Source organism: Electrona antarctica (assembly GCF_951216825.1).
Source record: "Electrona antarctica genome assembly, chromosome: 6".
Lineage (NCBI taxonomy): Eukaryota > Metazoa > Chordata > Actinopteri > Myctophiformes > Myctophidae > Electrona > Electrona antarctica.
In genome coordinates this window covers 981,031-1,000,429 of record NC_136811.1, presented here as the reverse complement: position 1 = coordinate 1,000,429, position 19,399 = coordinate 981,031, and the positions used below count along the sequence as shown (strand labels likewise).

Genomic DNA, 19,399 nt, shown 5'->3' with positions numbered 1-19,399 from the left:
GCACAGCCCTTCCTGTGCCCTTTATCACAGACAAAAACAACCAAACAGCCATCACAGCTATGCCGTGCCACAGAGCCCGGACAGGGCACAATAGGCAGGTACTAGAATGCTCCATGCCTGGCTGTGGAGCAAACAAAAAATGATAGGCTAGCCAACGTGAAAGGCAGAAAGTCCTTGAAGACATAAGAGGGATTGGCGAATGGTAAACCCAGACCCATCGGCATCCCAGTCTCAGGCACCGGGCAGGGCCTGAAGACAACCTACTCACTTCCGTAGGGTCGCAGTGAGGGCAAATGGTACTAGCAGATAGCCATTTGAGAACGGCCCGATCCAAGGGCTGGGGACAAAGTCCATCCAAACCTGGTAGAGTGGTACCTCGTACCAGATGGTAGGGGGCGATTGCTCGCCCCGTCAGCGTGGCTGATGGCATACCCACAATAAAGTGTGACAGGCGCTGTCCAGAGAGAGCGCAACCTTTATTAGAGCCATCATAGCCAATGAAGAGCCGTTCTGACCACCAAGTGCATGTGGTAGGTCTAACATAATAGGCTCTCAGGGCCCGTACTGGGCAGTTCTCAATCACAATTACTCTCCTGGTGGAGAGGTTAAGGCTGCCAATATCACAGGCAGGTATTGAAAACACAGAGCAACATGGTGGTGCTTTGTCTCAACTAAACCACAGTTTACTTGTGTTGGCGTGCAACGCCCTGGTGCAGGATGCACAAGAATCAAGTAGGGTTCGGACAATAGGCATGATTGTCAGTGGTCAGTTTACGCAGCCGAAGGTGACCCGGGTGAGAATGCACCCTCTCCCTAAACTGTGACAGGGGATTCTGTCTGTGGGGAGGCCAAAGCACTTCATCGAGAAGCTGCAGTAGATGATTCGGCTGCAGTGGTAACCAAAAACGAACCTCAAGCCGCGTATAGCCCGCCCAATATGAAAAACAAATTGAGGCGGAAACAGTCATACTTCCTGACTGGTATGGTGGCACCATACTACTGTGTGACTGCCTCTGCCTATCCTGTGAAGGATACACGACACCAAAAGTGGCAGTGTAGAGAAGACTTACAAGAAGTCGCCTGGCCAGGGGTGGGCCAGAGTGTCCTGCCCTAACGGTCAGCGCCGGAAGGGAGAACTACAGTTGGCCACGCGCCAAGCGCTCAAGGCCAAAGATCCTGCTCTGCCGTACATATGCCCAGTGATACGAAACATCATCGGATCCAAGAGGCTTAAATGGGAAGCATGTCCGCCGCCTGGACTGTATACCCAACAAGAGCATTGCTATGAAACCAGCAAGATGAGGCAAGACCTCCTGCAGAGACTGACTGGATCGAGCGACCCCTTAGTGGGTCGGAAGATAGACTGTTGACATATCATGTTACGAACAAAGTCTAAACATCCCAAGGGCCAAGTCCACTGCACACTGGCCCAGTACATCACAGACACTGGCTGGAGATGGTAGGCAGTAGAGCGAAGCACGCTTAAATGCCTGTACATAACTGAAACAGTAACCCAACCGTATCCACGGTGGTAGGCAGAATTCTGGGGTTCGAGGCCCAGAAATTATAGACAGAACATGTAAAAGGGTGCAATGAAAGCAGCCCTAGAGAAGCAACTGTCTACGTCGCTTCGGTGTGCCCAACAACCAGAGGAACTGGCTGGCAGCACTGTACTCGTCCAAGACGAGACAGGTCAGTGGAAGCTGTCCGTCAGCCCCCCATTAACTCTAAGAGTTTAAGCAAGGCCATGCTTGCAGACCATTCTCAATCTGGCACCGCCTGGAGCACATCCACTGTGCCCAGCATACATGACCAGAGGCAGCTGGTAGGTCTGAGATCGAGGATCAGGCGAAAACCACCACCGTCATCAGTCACCTCATGAATCAAGGAGAAACCTTCAGTTGAACCAAACTGCTTGTTCACCATGCACTATGCTGCAAGGTCTGTTGGGTGGCAGGCCCAAACATCCGGCCTGGAACGACAGGCAGAGTGTTAAGTGTCCCACTGTACTCCCCTGAAAGTGGGGCCTGTTAGAATGCTGAGTCTATAATTGATGTGCAAGCTAGTTCAGCTGTACGGTTGCACATACGCAACATGTGTCCCCTGCATTTACCCATCTTATTGCTACTAGGATCAATGAGCAGCCATTCTACAGCGCTCGGGGAGCAATTAGGGGCTCAGACCGGGACACACATGGACACATTGCTGGCCGGATCTGGCATTGAACCCGGGACATCCAGGGGCTCTGGGTCGCCAGGCGGGCTCACTAACCCGCCGTGGCCGCCCCTCTGGGCCACACTAGGCCCCAACATCATCAGGGTAGTTAGTTACCACGTAAGCTAACGCCTAGAACAAGCATCACCCATAGGTGCCGTGCCTGCGCATCAATGCGCGCAGGCCAGAGGGCCAGGATGAGGTGACCATTAAGGGACCGTCCAACACGTCCCAGTCCAGCTGCCGTGGCATGGATCTAGTTGGCAGACCAGTGACTCTACACTGCGTGCGGCCATGGGCAATAGCCATACTAGCTCGAAGGCTTCATCTAGTGACACCACCAGAGAAGCAATGCTGGCATTAAGTCCAGGGTTAGGGACCCTGTCTCGTTGGTCACCCCCAGAAGGCAATCTAAAGGTCAGTGCTACTCATCACAGACCACGAGTAGCGGCTCTGGAAACAGCAGGAAAAGAGCAGCACCCATGTATCAACCCATTAAGACAGGAACAAGTCTGGGTTGCCGCTGCTATGTAAAGTATATAGCCATATGTATACTCTTCTCAATTCATCAAATCGACATTTGAAATCATTCCGAGACCTAGGTCCGGATTCAGAAGGTGTTTACAGCATCGGCCCTAAACGGGTTAAGACGTTCTTAACCTGAGCAACTTGGTGGCCAAGAGTACCACCTTGAAATTTCCCCTAGTTGAGAGAGCATCATCTCACAACGCTAGCATCCTTGTGGGAGGCAAATCAGCCACAACCACGGCCAACACAGTTGGCATACGTGCCAGCAGTATGCAGCCACAATAACAGCAATATCTTCAAAATGGCCTTGGATCGTCTCGGGATCCCCCAGAATTAAGTTACTAATGCTGCTCTGGAGAGGAAGTCTGCAGCTCTCGGTATGGAGCTGTTTCCCTCGCGACCAGACTATGGATAAGCGGTTGGAGATGGATGGAAGAATGAACCACAGCCATAGCCTGTGTCCGGCGCCCAAGTCGAAACCCGACTACAGGCGCAAGTAATGGACCTCCTCTGTGGGACCAGAGAGGACCAGCATGTTGCACTAATCCATGAACGGCAGCAGAGCGAGACACTCTAAATACTACTGGTTATGTAGTTGTAGCGAAAGAGCGTCCAAATACTTGGACTGTCATATACCTCCAGATAATGGCAGCAGAGCGAAACACTCTCAATGCCAGTGATAACGCGGCCAAAGCAGTGAGAACCAGTCAGCCACAGCGTTACGCTTATTGATCATCTGTACGCACAGTATGTCATTAATACAATGCAGACATGGCGAAGAGCGGGGACCACTCAAGCCCGTGTAAAGTACACAATATGATAGTGGCGGTGCTAGTGAAAAATGGCCATCAGTACACACAGTATGTCAACAATACTATGTATGGCGAAGAGTGAAGGCCACTCAAGCCAGCTTCAAGCTCAAAGTATGACAGCAGTGGAGCGAAACACACCCCCAGTGTCAGTGATAATGCAGCAAAAGAGCGAGAATCACTCAAGCTACAGTGTCAAGTAGTGCCATAGTATAGTGGCAAGGCCAAACACTTGGACTGTCATATACAACCATTTTAATACCAAGCATATTGGTAATATCTGGCAGCAGCAGAGCGACGTACACTCAAGCTATGATAGCAAGTAATCACAGTATACTGCACATGTCAAAGCAGTAGTGAGTATCAGGTACACAATGTCGTGGTTATACGAAGATCTAACCCTCAGCAGTTCGCTATGGGACGCGTCCCAACTTGGGCGCGGACAACAGAAGTACTTATAGTACACTCACATTCTATTAAGTATATAAGAGAATGGGCCTCTTTTGCGTCATGACGTAGCACGTGCCCTCTCGACGAGGGCATAAAAGCACGTACTCGCGCATGCCTCGCTTATATCTATTATAACCATGGTTACTGCGTAACCTTCAGAGACACTCTCAATGCCAGTGAACCAGTCAGCCACAGCGTTACGCTTATTGATCATCTGTACGCACAGTATGTCATTAATACAATGCAGACATGGCGAAGAGCGGAGACCACTCATTCCTATGTCAAGTACACAATATGATAGTGGCGGGGCGGAACATGCCCTCGGTGCTGGTGAAAATGACCATCAGTACACACAGTATGTAAACAATACTATGTAGACATGGCGAAGAGCGAAGGCCACTCAAGCACACAGTATGACAGCAATGGAGCGAAACACACCCCCAGTGTCAGTGATAATGCCGCAAAAGAGCATGATCACTCAAGCTACAGTATCAAGTACACTACATATGTACCCGCCAATGTATCCTGTTGTCTTGCCCCCAAGACGGATCAGGGCAGTTGCTGCAAAGGCAGCTAATGAGGACTAGTCCAAATAGGAATAGGCACAGCATTATATGCCTATTGATATTGATTCTCAGTACATGTTATGTACTGAGGAAGGCCATCTACAGGCCTAGGGGAAGAGCCCTCGATCCCGTGCCTAGTAGATAGTTTGATAACCACGCAATGGTAAAGCGATAGACGCTTGAAACATTATATTAGTAATTATACTGCCAAGCACAAACAAGTATTACCCGAACAGCAGCTGAGCGGATCACACTCAAGCTATGAGATACAAGCACTATGCGTATCTCAGATAGCAGTATACACTTAAGTTAAGCTGTGACGTTAAGCACGCTGCAGTGACAACATTGTCATATTCCTGCTTGATATAACGAGCAAAACAAACTAGCAAGTCAGCACAAAGCTGCGTTTACAACTTGACATGCATTTTGAAAAAGTTTGTTCCTTAACCAGAAATCGTCTGGGGAAAGCGCTCATTAACGTCACGACCACACAAACCTCCTCTTGGTAGACATCGTTGCAACCAAGCGCCACATATGTGGTAGATTGCACGTCTGCGACAGAGCGAAAAACACTTATTGCAGAAACACGTGGAGAGGAGTGGTCATTCAACATGACTAATCCTATAAATCAGTCAGAATAAGCGTCGCTGCAGCACGGCGACTGCCCAGTTACTGATGCCATAAAACATTGCTGTTGCTCATTTAGCATCGTGCGGCCATTCAACATGAGTATTGATTAATAGTCAAATAAGCGCCGCCGCGGTCGCTTTCGAGGCGAAGCACACCTCTGCGAGCCACACAAACAGCACACCGACATTAAATACAAAGTTAGCTCTTAGTTAGTGAACACACAACCGCTAACCCTTAATGCATTAGTCGGGAGGATGGACGGATACTGCCGCAGTGCCGCCACCGACAATCCCACAAATCATACAAGTTGGATTCCAGCGAGCAAACACTGTCACCAACCCAATGTAACGCCACACAGCAAAGCGAAGATAACGCAAGGCTGTAGCAGGCCAAAGCACATGTCAAAGCAGTAGTGAGTATCAGGTACACAATGTCGTGGTTATACGAAGATCTAACCCTCAGCAGTTCGCTATGGGACGCGTCCCAACTTGGGCGCGGACAACAGAAGTACTTATAGTACACTCACATTCTATTAAGTATATAAGAGAATGGGCCTCTTTTGCGTCATGACGTAGCACGTGCCCTCTCGACGAGGGCATAAAAGCACGTACTCGCGCATGCCTCGCTTATATCTATTATAACCATGGTTACTGCGTAACCTTCAGAGAATGGCAGCAGAGCGAAACACACTCTCAATGCCAGTGAACCAGTCAGCCACAGCGTTACGCTTATTGATCATCTGTACGCACAGTATGTCATTAATACAATGCAGACATGGCGAAGAGCGGAGACCACTCATGCCTATGTCAAGTACACAATATGATAGTGGCGGGGCGGAACATGCCCTCGGTGCTGGTGAAAATGACCATCAGTACACACAGTATGTAAACAATACTATGTAGACATGGCGAAGAGCGAAGGCCACTCAAGCACACAGTATGACAGCAATGGAGCGAAACACACCCCCAGTGTCAGTGATAATGCCGCAAAAGAGCATGATCACTCAAGCTACAGTATCAAGTACACTACATATGTACCCGCCAATGTATCCTGTTGTCTTGCCCCCAAGACGGATCAGGGCAGTTGCTGCAAAGGCAGCTAATGAGGACTAGTCCAAATAGGAATAGGCACAGCATTATATGCCTATTGATATTGATTCTCAGTACATGTTATGTACTGAGGAAGGCCATCTACAGGCCTAGGGGAAGAGCCCTCGATCCCGTGCCTAGTAGATAGTTTGATAACCACGCAATGGTAAAGCGATAGACGCTTGAAACATTATATTAGTAATTATACTGCCAAGCACAAACAAGTATTACCCGAACAGCAGCTGAGCGGATCACACTCAAGCTATGAGATACAAGCACTATGCGTATCTCAGATAGCAGTATACACTTAAGTTAAGCTGTGACGTTAAGCACGCTGCAGTGACAACATTGTCATATTCCTGCTTGATATAACGAGCAAAACAAACTAGCAAGTCAGCACAAAGCTGCGTTTACAACTTGACATGCATTTTGAAAAAGTTTGTTCCTTAACCAGAAATCGTCTGGGGAAAGCGCTCATTAACGTCACGACCACACAAACCTCCTCTTGGTAGACATCGTTGCAACCAAGCGCCACATATGTGGTAGATTGCACGTCTGCGACAGAGCGAAAAACACTTATTGCAGAAACACGTGGAGAGGAGTGGTCATTCAACATGACTAATCCTATAAATCAGTCAGAATAAGCGTCGCTGCAGCACGGCGACTGCCCAGTTACTGATGCCATAAAACATTGCTGTTGCTCATTTAGCATCGTGCGGCCATTCAACATGAGTATTGATTAATAGTCAAATAAGCGCCGCCGCGGTCGCTTTCGAGGCGAAGCACACCTCTGCGAGCCACACAAACAGCACACCGACATTAAATACAAAGTTAGCTCTTAGTTAGTGAACACACAACCGCTAACCCTTAATGCATTAGTCGGGAGGATGGACGGATACTGCCGCAGTGCCGCCACCGACAATCCCACAAATCATACAAGTTGGATTCCAGCGAGCAAACACTGTCACCAACCCAATGTAATCGCCACACAGCAAAGCGAAGATAACGCAAGGCTGTAGCAGGCACGCCCACCGGGCAAGTAAAGTAACACGCAACTTACCTGTAGAAAATAAAGTCCAACATAATAGTTGGACCAGGGAGCCCGGCGGAAAATTATCGCCGCCAACCATGCAGCCTCTGGAGGACGCAAGGTAGCCCCAACCGAACGGTTACGAGGCTTATAGGCATGACCGGCGTCGAGAGCCCCCCCCATACAGCCTCGAAGGGCTAGTAGCAGGAGCTCAATAAAATAAATCGACCTGCGCTCAAAGGCGAAAAGATGAAAGAGGATGAACCCTGTGAACTGGGCACCTATATCGGTGGCTCACGCCCACAGGGGGTCACGAGTGACAGTGTTGGTATTAATATTCGACCTCTGCGCGTGCGCGCAATGTATATCCAGGTGATGAAATCACCGCCCTCTGGCGGTCAGTAGGTATGAAATAGAACAAGGGTTTACGCAACAAGAGAGAGGGAGAGGTTTCCACGTTCATAAATAAATAGTTTTAAGCGTTCCTCATGCAGTTATATTGGCCTTTTTGTGACTGTTATTATGGTTAAATCAATTTATTTCATATCATGAAATATTGGGCTTCTAAGAATTTACAAGCACTGTGTGCAGCGCTTTTCCAAAATGTATTTAAACCATTTTACAAAACAAGATACAACTTTTACTATAATATAACACAAACGAGATACATGAGAAAAAGTATCAACTTAAAACAAGTTGAAGATATTCAAAAAGACACTGACTCTCTGAGATAACGACACTTTTAGTTTTTGATGAAATAAAACGTTGTTTTACTACTTACTCCCTTGTCTCTGTACAGAGCCTGTCAGGCTGGTGGGTGGAAGCAGTAAGTGTACTGGTAGACTGGAGACGCAACACCAGGGAGACTGGAAACCTGTGGATGGTCGGTCTGACTGGAACCTGCAGTCATCCTCTGTAGTGTGTAGGCAGATAGACTGTGGGTCTGCTGTTTCAACACGATGGAGTTATGCTAAAGTTCAACTTCCAGAAAATAAACTTCAACCGGTATGGAAGATGACAGTGTCCTGTGATGGGTCTGAATCTTCACTGAGGGAGTGTGGAAGCAAGACGTCTGATACTTCCAGTAGGATCCTGGAGGTATTCTGTTCAGGTAACACAAACAATCACTTCAACAATGACTGTAATCTGTACAGTTCATTTAATTGGTCTGTCTGTCTGTCTGTCTGTCTGTCTGTCTGTCTGTCTGTCTGTCTGTGTCTTTGTTTAAACTCATGTCCGTGTCTGTTATGCACAGTGGTGGACAGTAGCAAAGTATGTTTACTTGTATTGAGTACTATTACTTAAGTACTTCTATTTTTGTATACTTTTACTCCACTACATTTCAAAGACATCTCTAGGAAGGGAAAAGTTGAATGCACTTTAAAATACAGTGAAAATAGCAGATCTACAAGTTCACAACATGTTGCGATGTGACACATTGTGAGCTTGTAGATCTGCTACATTCACTATCCTATCCTACTATAATAAGGAAACCTGTCAGTCAGTCAGTCACTCCTGTCTGTTCTGGATGGTTCTCCTCAGTGGCTTGAGCAATTGCTCTGCACACGGGCATTGACCATTAGCATTTAAGCTGTTTATTAGCGTGTCTGTGTAAACACCGGACATTCAGATCATAGCTGCTGGCCAGACACTGCCACACAGTGAACGCCACAACACACACACACACATGCTGCAAACTTATAAAGGGCTTTCATTTACGGCCCGAGTCCAACACATGTTTTATGAGCGGGAAGGCTCTTTGGGGTATCATCCTCATAGCACTAGCACGTAACTTAACACAGCACGCCGGTCAGTTGACTTAACTCACAAAAACACATTTAACATCCTGTTTAACCTTCAAATTAAAATCATCTGACAATGTAAACAACAACACGTGCGTACTGCATGTATGCACGTTCTGGCGCGTGGCTATATGGAAAGCTCACTCCTCCGTTCTTCACTTGACGTGTAGATTTCTGAACGAACTTGACCACTGAATGTACCGCTATGGTTGACGGCTGCAGTCTTGTGTTAAAAGCATTTTAACACAGCTTTAAATTGAGTGACTGGCTGTAGGCTATTTACTGCATGTAATCACGGGTAACAGGGCGGACAACGGGTCCCTTATTTGGCGGGCGGGACGGGTCTGGTTTGTATTTTGATATAATCGCTGGTGACTGGATGGTCTATGGATCTGATTATTGACTGGCAGGGCGCGGGTTGTCAAAATTGGAGCCCATTCACTAGGGGTCTGCGACAACCTGCCTCACAAAAGTGATATTTATTGAATCTTAGACTGTCGAAAGCTGATTTCCCACTGCATGGCTACTGCCTTGCCTAGCTTGATAACAGATCAATAGCCTCCTGTAACAATGGCATACTTCGTTAACGCCTTCATTCTATTCAAATCAACTAAGATCCCCACTCATTAATGTTCTCTCTCTCTCTCTCTCTCTCTCTCCAGAGTCTGTGAGGTTGGTGAATGGGACCAGTGTGTGTTCAGGCAGAGTGCAGGTGAAGTCTAACCAGTCGTGGATCTCAGTGTGTGAAGATGACTTTGACCAGCAGGATGCAGAGGTGGTCTGTAGGGAGCTCGACTGTGGGCCTCCTTCAGTCCTCCAGGGGGCGCTCTATGGGGAAGTGAACGCTTCAATGTGGACCAAAGAGTTCCAGTGTCAAGGCAACGAGTCTGCTCTCCTGGACTGTAGAAGGTCAGACTCAACTAGAAACACCACCTGCTCACCTGACAAGACTGTTGGACTCACCTGCTCAGGTAATAATAAAAATCACACCTGTGTGTAAGTGAGGGGCGCTCTTATCATCATACATCATCACATTCCGGCCAATCACAATTTGCGTCCTCAATGTTTGTGTTTACACACTTTTGTCTTCAATGTTTGTGTTTACACAAATACTGAAAGCTGGACTTAAGAGGGGCTAGTGCCCCTCAAAAGACAAAATTAAACGACATGAGAAATGATGGTGAAAATAGAACAGAATCAGTTAAAAAAACAGAAAACAAACACAAGGATGTGGTTTCGATAGCCTGACATAACAATCAACACTCTTTGTTAGGATTGTTATTTTATAAGGAAAGTAATAGTACTTTGTTTGACTCTACTTACGGTATTCTCACTTGTCTCTGTACAGGGCCTGATGATGTTAGGTTGGTGGGAGGAAGCAGTAACTGTACTGGTAGACTGGAGATCAAACACCAGGGAGAATGGAGACGAGGGAGTGGTCAGTCTCAGTCTGTCTGGAACCTGAAGGCAGCATCTGTAGTGTGTCGGCAGATAGACTGTGGCTCTGCTCTGTCGACACAAAGGAGTTCTGCTGGTTATGATGTATGGGAGATTATAGCTTCCTGTGATGGTACTGAGTCTTCACTGAGGGAGTGTGGAGCAATGAGCTCTGATTGGTCCTCTTACAGTCTGGAGGTGATCTGTTCAGGTAACACAAACAATACTTCAACAATAACAGTCATCTGTACAGTCTGCTATTTAATTGATCTGGCTTGTCTGTCTGTCTGTCCCCGTCCGTCTGTCCCCATACGTCTGTCCATCCGTTGATTTGTGTGTGTGTGTGTGTGTGTGTGTGCCGTGCGTGTGCCGTGCGTGTGTGACTGTGTGTGTGTCCTCATGTTCTCGTCTGTTGTAGCCTACCTTTAATGAATGAAAATGTTTAACACCCCCCCCCCCCCCCCCCCCCCGCCACACACACACCCACACTTTCTCTCTCTATCTCTATCTCTCTCTCTCTCTCTCTCCAGAGTCTGTGAGGTTGGTGAATGGGACCAGTGTGTGTTCAGGCAGAGTGGAGGTGAAGTCTAACCAGTCATGGGTCTCAGTGTGTGAAGATGACTTTGACCAGCAGGATGCAGAGGTGGTCTGTAGGGATCTTGACTGTGGGCCTCCTTCAGTCCTCCAGGGAGCGCTCTATGGAGAAGTGAACGCTTCGATGTGGACCAAAGAGTTCCAGTGTGAAGGCAACGAGTCTGTTCTCCTGGACTGTAGAACCTCAGACTCAACTAGAAACACCTGCTCACCTGACAAGACTGTTGGACTCACCTGCTCAGGTAATCAGGGACGTTCAGAGGGACCAGGAGGGCTGTGGCCTGATTCTTTTATTTTTTACTACCCAGATTTAGAGGAATATCTCATTTTAAATTATCACTAGGAATCTAGAACAAATTGTAACCAGTGCAATGATGCAGTAAAGCCAATATACTCAAACAAAAATAATACATTAACCCATTTAGGCCTGACGTTGAAATAAAAAAAATTAGGTATTTCTGAAAAACCTCATGTTTCTGTATCAGTGGTGCTCAATATGTCAAGGACCCCAAAAATTATATGTAATTGACCACCGACCCCCATCTGAAAATATGTTGTTCAAGGGACAACGCAAAGTTAGAGTTAAAAATGTTTGCTCTGAAAGAATATATTCCAAATTTGTGCCACATTTTCACGATTTTTCAAAAATAGCAGACCTACAAGCTCGTAGCGTGGCACTGAGTGCCACGCTATGAGCTTGTAGGTCTGCTATTTTTCAATAGCTAAAGTATAACATAATGCTTAAAACACCAAAAGGGGTTCCCGCCCAAAATGGGTTAAGGAAACAAACAACGCAAAATAGAATAGAACAGTCATACCAGGTCACTTTCCTATATCAGCTGAATCTCATCACGATTGAAAATGCTTTCCCCACACTGAAAGTACAAAAACTATCATTTCATTGGCATGACCACGGTGGGCCGCAGAGACATGAAGCAGGGGCCGCATGCGGGCCGCGGGTTGAGTAGCGCTGCTGTACAGTATGTGTTAAAATTTATGAGTTATGTGGACACACCCACCTGACCCATCTCCTCTGCCGCCTCCTCCTACATCACAATGTGCTATGACAGCAGCGTATCATTTCAAACTTTAATTAGCATTCTTTTCAACATGCATGTGATTTGCTTTAAATGGTAAATAGTGCATTTACTGTACATAGTGCTTTTATCCAGAGTGCTTTACATAGATTGTGCATTACATTCACCCATTCACACACACGTTCACACACCGATGGCAGAGTTAGTGTCTAACCTACTTAGAACCTACACTAACTCTGGGGGAGCCCGGGATCGAACCGGCTACTCTACCGGCCACTCTACCCCTGAACCACTGCCCCTTTACTTACTCTGATTTAGGTTGACAGATATTTTTGGAACGTACCGGTGGTGCTTTCTGTGTCCCCTGCAGGATAGACTGTGTAGAGTCTTAAAACTCTACTTAAAATTTTTGCTTTTGTTTTTACTGCTTACTTTCGTTTCTGTACAGATGTCAGATTGGTGGAAGGAACCAGTAACTGTGCTGGAAAACTGGAGATGAAACTCCATTATGAGTGGAGACCAGTGGATGATTCTGACTGGACCCTGCAGTCATCATCTGTAGTGTGTAGACAGCTAGCATGTGGTTCTGCTGTTTCATCAATAAGACTGGTTGGTTCTACAAATCAACCTGTATGGTGGATAACATCTCCCTGTGTTGGCTCTGAGTCTTCACTGAAGGACTGTGGAACAAATGCGTCTTATACTTCAGCCCACAGACTGGAGGTGATCTGTTCAGGTAACACCTGTTCAGGTGACTCTGTCTGTCTGTCTGTCTGTCTGTCTGTCTGTGCCTCACCTGAGACTTGACACCAAAACTGATACACACAGACACACAGAACACACACCTCCCTTTTGTTCTGATACACACAAACATCTTTACTTGTATTAACCTGAAGTACTAAATAAAGTACCACCAACAAAATGCTCACATATTAATAGGTTACCGAGTCCTGACTGTCCATTACAGAGACATGTTAGGAATTCTGAATACACAAAAAATAGTTATTACATTTAGACAACTCCTTATTTGTGCGTAGTGATGTTGGAAAATGTATTCTTGAATGATCTCAACTAAGATCCCCCACTCTTAAAAAAAATGGCATTTCAGAGATGAGCGGAGCAGTCCTGGAAAAGTGTAATGTATTTGTTTTTGATAAAAAATGTCTCTCTCTCTCTCTCTCTCTCTCTCTCCAGAGTCTGTGAGGTTGGTGAATGGGACCAGTGCGTGTTCAGGCAGAGTGGAGGTGAAGTCTAACCAGTCATGGGTCTCAGTGTGTGAAGATGACTTTGACCAGCAGGATGCAGAGGTGGTCTGTAGGGATCTTGGCTGTGGGGCTCCTTCAGTCCTCCAGGGGGCGCTCCATGGAGAAGTGAACGCTTCGATGTGGACCAAAGAGTTCCAGTGTGAAGGCAACGAGTCTGCTCTCCTGGACTGTAGAACCTCAGACTCAACTAGAAACACCACCTGCTCACCTGACAAGACTGTTGGACTCACCTGCTCAGGTAATAATAATCATCAAGTAGAAAAGAACATTTCACATAATGTGACTGGTTTGTGGTCACCAGTGAGTGAAATGTACTCTAGCTGCAGACACTGTCATGTCTGTGATTACTTTGATTCTGATGGGATGAGAAATCACATCCAATATAAGCATATGGTTGTGAATCACCAAGGTGGTAAAACTGGAGCTATTTAGGCTATTACCTTGTACTTCCTGCTGCCACCGTAGTCCAATTTAATTGTGGAATTGGTCGAATTGAAGAAGTAATCCAGCACCGCACCACAAAGCACAAGGCACCACGGCACAAATATATTATGCTTAGGGAACCCAAATGGCCAGCAGCTGCCCTGATTACCTCTATGGTCATGTCATCAAGGGAGACCTGTCCAATAATTCATATGTCATCCTGATTGGCTAAGATTGACCTCTACTATATTGTCGGTGGAGTCCTGTGCTCAGAGGAGCACATATTTCTAGTTTAAAACATGAAAATGACATTGCTAGCCTGAGATAAAACAGTAAAATACCAACTATACTTGTAATTCGGATTCCTATTTAACAATGAAAGTAATAGTACTTTATTTTCTTTTTTGCCTCGTTTTGCCACTGTACAGAGCCTGGTGACGTCATGTTGGAGGGAGGAACCAGTAACTGTTCTGGTATACTGGAGGTGAAACACCAGGAAGAGTGGAGACCAGCGGGTTCTATTTATGACTGGAACCTGAAGTCATCATCTGTAGTGTGTAGACAGCTGAACTGTGGCTCTGCTGTTTCAACACAAAGGAGGTCTGATGCAACCGTTGAACCTGTGTGGAAGATTCCATGTGTTGGATCTCAATCTTCACTGAGGGAGTGTGGAGCAAAGGAGTCTCACAATTCCACTGAGAGACTGGAGGTGTTCTGTTCGGGTATAACACATAAACAGTGACCTCAATCAACTATTACAATAATGTGCACTCCACTTCACCTCCACAACTCCACTGCGCGTGTGCGTGCATGTGTTGTGTGCATGTGTTGAAACATGTTGCAAGAATTGCCATTAATAAGATACACGTATGTTGACAACCCCCTCCCCCCCCTCTCTCTCTCTCTCTCTCTCCAGAGTCTGTGAGGTTGGTGAATGGGACCAGTGTGTGTTCAGGCAGACTGGAGGTGAAGTCTAACCAGTCATGGGTCTCAGTGTGTGAAGATGACTTTGACCAGCAGGATGCAAAGGTGGTTTGTAGGGATCTTGGCTGCGGGGCTCCTTCAGTCCTCCAGGGGGCACTCTATGGAGAAGTGAACGCTTCAACGTGGACCAAAGAGTTCCAGTGTGAAGGCAACGAGTCTGTTCTCCTGGACTGTAGAACCTCAGACTCAACTAGAAACACCACCTGCTCACCTGACAAGACTGTTGGACTCACCTGCTCAGGTATAATCTAATAATTTTAGTAATGTCCTCAAAATATGAGGAGGGGAAATTACCATCTATGCCGCCAAAATTTGAGGACGGAATTGCAGCAAAATGAACCATGTATGGCCGACATTGGCGATGTGGTTGGCCGTTGTGATTGGCTGGAAGGTGTGCCATTATTCCCATTATGCACTGTGATTGGCTGAGCATGGCATGAGGGTGTGCCACAGCCAGGGACACCCGTTATATATAAATTGCAGATATTCCGTGCTCAAACTTTGAGTTTTGAGTTTGACGTTTGGTCAAATCCGTTTTGGGAGTGACAGCTCACCATGTGTTAGTGTTAGACAGTGTTAGGAACAGATCCCCACCATCTGTTAACAAAACGGTGCATGCTTTTGGTTAGACATACCATTGGTTCGATATCTCAAACACTCACCCTAACCCTAACCTCCCACGGGGCAGCAAACCTAACCTTAACCCTCTCCCAACCCTTAACTCACCAACCTTAATCCGGTCGTTTTAACGCACCCCTCACCAACCTTAATCTGGTCGTTTTAACGCACCCCTCACCAACCTTAATCCGGTCGTCTTAACGCACCCCTCACCAACCTTAATCCAGTCTTTTAAATGCACCCCTCACCAACCTTAATCCAGTCTTTTAAATGCACCCCTCACCAACCTTAATCCAGTCGGACCAATGCTATGTCTAACCAAAGTATGCCTCCCAACAGAACACCACCATCCATTAACATGGAGTGGGAGAACTGAACACTTTCGGCTCAAAAGGCATGTCTGCTCTAAATGGTTTGTAACGGTCTTGTCTCTGTACAGAGCCTGATGATGTCAGGCTGGTGGGAGGAAGCAGTAACTGTAGCGGGGTACTGGAGATGCAACACCAGGGAGACTGGAGACCCGTGGATGGTCAGTCCGACTGGAACCTGAAGTCATCCTCTGTCGTGTGTAGGCAGATGGATTGTGGCTCTGACGTTTCAACACAAAGGAGTCCTGCTTCAACGGTTCAACCTGTGTGGTGGATCACAGCTGACTGTGTTGGAACCGAGTCTTCACTGAGGGAGTGTGGAATGACACTGTCTGAGAATTCCACTGTCACATTGGAGGTGATCTGTTCAGGTGACACAAACAGTGATGTCCGTCTACTTGCCTACTTACTTAACCTGCCTATCTACAGCATAGAAACCGGATGTTTCTTTTTCTGAATCAATTTAAAATAACTTTTTTTGCATCGTCTAATTTCAGCAAAAGCCATACAAAAGTTAGGTTACTTCTTTCCAATGTTGGATCTCTATGGTTCCATCTCATTGGCTACTCTATACTGTATGTAAATATCTGCTGTACTATAATTAAATCACTCGTGTTTTGTTACAGATCTTCTGTTTAAGCCAAACATCAGCGTCTTCCCCACTCTAAATGGGGTTTCTGAGGGCCAGCAGCAGGGGCAGCAGGTGTCTCTAAACGGGGTTTCTGAGGGCCAGCAGCAGGGGCAGCAGGTGTTGGAAGGTTCCAACTTCAGCATCAGCTGCTCCATCCTGCCACAGTACCCAGACGGCTCCTTCCACCTCACCTTCACTGGAGCCAACAGCACACACAACCACACCCAGCCAGCTGTCAATCACTCTGCCAACTTCCTGTTCTTCGAAGCAGGCCCCGGCCACCAAGGGAATTACAGCTGTGCTTATCACGTCGACGTTGTTATAAATCACACCAAGGTGTTTTCTCACAATGTCTCCTCTGAGAGCGACATCCTCTCTCTCACCGTCACAGGTAACCTGAATGAAATGACCTTTTCTGGGCGGGAACCCCTTTTGGTGTTTTAAGCGTCATGTTATACTTTAGCTGTTGAAAAATAGCAGACCTACAAGCTTGTAGCGCGTCACAGAGTGCCACGCTACGAGCTTGCAGATCTGCTATTCTTGATACATCTTGAAAATGTGGCTCAATTCTTTGAATATATATTCTTTCAGAATGAATGTTTTTAACTCAAATCTTTGCTTCTGGCGGCGGGGGGGGGGGGGGGGGGGGGGTGGGGAGGAGTTGGAGGGCTCCTTGGAAGAACATATTTTGGGCCAAATACAGATAATTCTGGGGGTCCTTGACATGAAAAAGGTTGAGCACCACTGACATAGAAACACTGGTTTTTCAGAAAACGGATTAGGATTTAGAAGTCCTTTTTTAAGAATCGGCCTCAGGTCTAAATGGGTTAAACTCACAATATGAATCTCTGTCAGGCATGATTCAATCAAACATGAAGGTTTATTTGGTGATGTTTTTTTTCCCACAGTCCCTCCTACAGTCCCTCCGACACCTGAGGACGACAGCAGCAGAGTTACAGTCACAGTGGTGGTGCTGCTGTTGGTGCTGCTGTTGATGCTGGTACCCATCGCCCTCTATTGTCTCTGGAAGGTAATACATCTTTACACAACACAAGACTGGAATGTAAATGACAGTTAAACCAGAGTTCAAGGGCCCTATTATGCATGTCTTAAGTACCAGGTCTTATTACTTAACTTAAGACCTGGAGGCGTGATCAATGCCATTTGGCTATTCTGAGTGGCCAAACAGCATTGACCACGCCTCCAGGTCTTAAGTTAAGTCATAAGACCTGGTACTTAAGACACGCATAATAGGGCCCCAAGTGTCTTCATATACAAACAAACAATAGAGAGATAGGAGGGTTCTCAGCCAGATGTGATTCAGTGACTTAACGTTGGGTGTTTCTGTGTTTCTCCAGGCCACCAGAAGACATAATGCAGGAGTGTGGGACACTGCGACGGTTCATTATAATGCCAGAAATGAGAACATTGATATCGAGTATTATAATGTTGTTGGTTCTGATTCTGAATCTGGCCTCGAGTATGAAGTGATAGATGAACAAGTAGTTGTTGAATCTGGCCCCATTGAAGAGGCAGAAGACTCAGATTATGAAGAGATAGATCAACAGGTAGTTGTTGAAGCTGCTGGACCCAGTGAGGAGACAGAATACCACCAGTATGAAGAGATAGATCAACAAGTAGTTGTTGAAGCTGGACCCAGTGCTGAGACTGGAGTCCAGGCCCCATAGACCCTTGAGACGCTTGGGTGGCACAGTAAAGTAGCTGTGAGGAGACAGGAGTCCAGGCCCCATAGACACTTGAGACACTCGGGTGGCACCCATTGCGGAGTCTGGGGGGGGGGGGGGGGGGGGGGTAGAATCCACCACAATGCATCTGGCTTTGTCGAGCATCTACATGAACACATTTGGCCCATGTTCGGGGTAGAGAAGCCGGGCGGGGAGGGTGATATATGTATATATATAGTCACTGCACATACAACTACAGAGTATTCCTTCCTGTCAGCAGGGAGTGTTGGGTGAGAGGAGTCAGATGAAGGCTCTACATCCTCCCGGTAGGAGCTCCAGGTGAGCTTGTGACAATGTACAGAAATGTGTGTGGGGGGCAATACATTGGCATAATGAGTAAATTGGGGAGAAAAAGGGGCAAAAAAGGGGAAAAAATGAAAAGAAAAAATGATTGACAGGAACAGACAGACATTAGAACAAGTACTGTACTTTACCTGGTGTTTGTGGTCGTAAATAGAAATTGGGGAGAAAAAGGGGCAAAAAAAGAAAAAAAGATTGACAGGAACAGACAGACAGAAGAACAAGTACTGTACTTTACCTGGTGTTTGTGGTTGTAAATAGAAATAATTCCTCCCAGTCCACACAGACCAAAACTAAACGAGGACAGACAGAAGATGTGATTTTGAAACGGAAGCCTTGTTGCGTTGTTATTTAGCTTGTTATGGGAGCATGGTTGAATCAATTAATTTAATGTCACGGTCAGTCATCCATGCTGGCGCTGTATAATACTACAAATATTAGCCGTCCCAAACTTCAGGCTCAACCTATGCAGGCAGTGACGCATCCAGTCAGGATGCTCTCTGTGGTTCCTCTGTAGAAGATTATGGGACCATGCCCCGATAATTAATATTCCAAGCAGGCAACAGCAACACGTAAATAGTTGTGTAGGAGAATTAAAATAGTCAACTTGATGAAGGGCTATAGTCAGTGGTTGCTATACAATTGTTACTTTTACATATTTTATGCGATTAGGGTATTAATATGAATAATCTTGCATTGTCATTCAAGCTAATGTGTAATCCCTCCATTTCATGATATGTGTTTTGTTTATATAATCTTTACAGAACAGTGTTTGTTATGAGCAGTAAGCCATAGTGTACATAGGAGGTTATTGTTCCTTTGCATAGGCTCAACTTATGTAACTTGGATACCATTTTATGCAGACATACAGTAGCACTCT

The 19,399-nt window shown here is 46.4% G+C and overlaps 1 protein-coding gene across 1 annotated transcript; it reads left to right on the top strand.

Moving 5' to 3' along the window:
- Positions 1–15,202: 15,202 nt before the first annotated feature.
- LOC306924393 (uncharacterized protein) lies at positions 15,203–18,162 on the top strand (the record flags this gene model as incomplete). The annotated part of the gene is made up of 5 exons (XM_079502887.1): positions 15,203–15,248; positions 15,915–16,214; positions 16,470–16,865; positions 17,383–17,504; positions 17,833–18,162. 5 exons carry the CDS (start codon positions 15,203–15,205, stop codon positions 18,160–18,162), a joined length of 1,194 nt encoding a protein of 397 aa, XP_079359013.1.
- Positions 18,163–19,399: the final 1,237 nt, after the last annotated feature.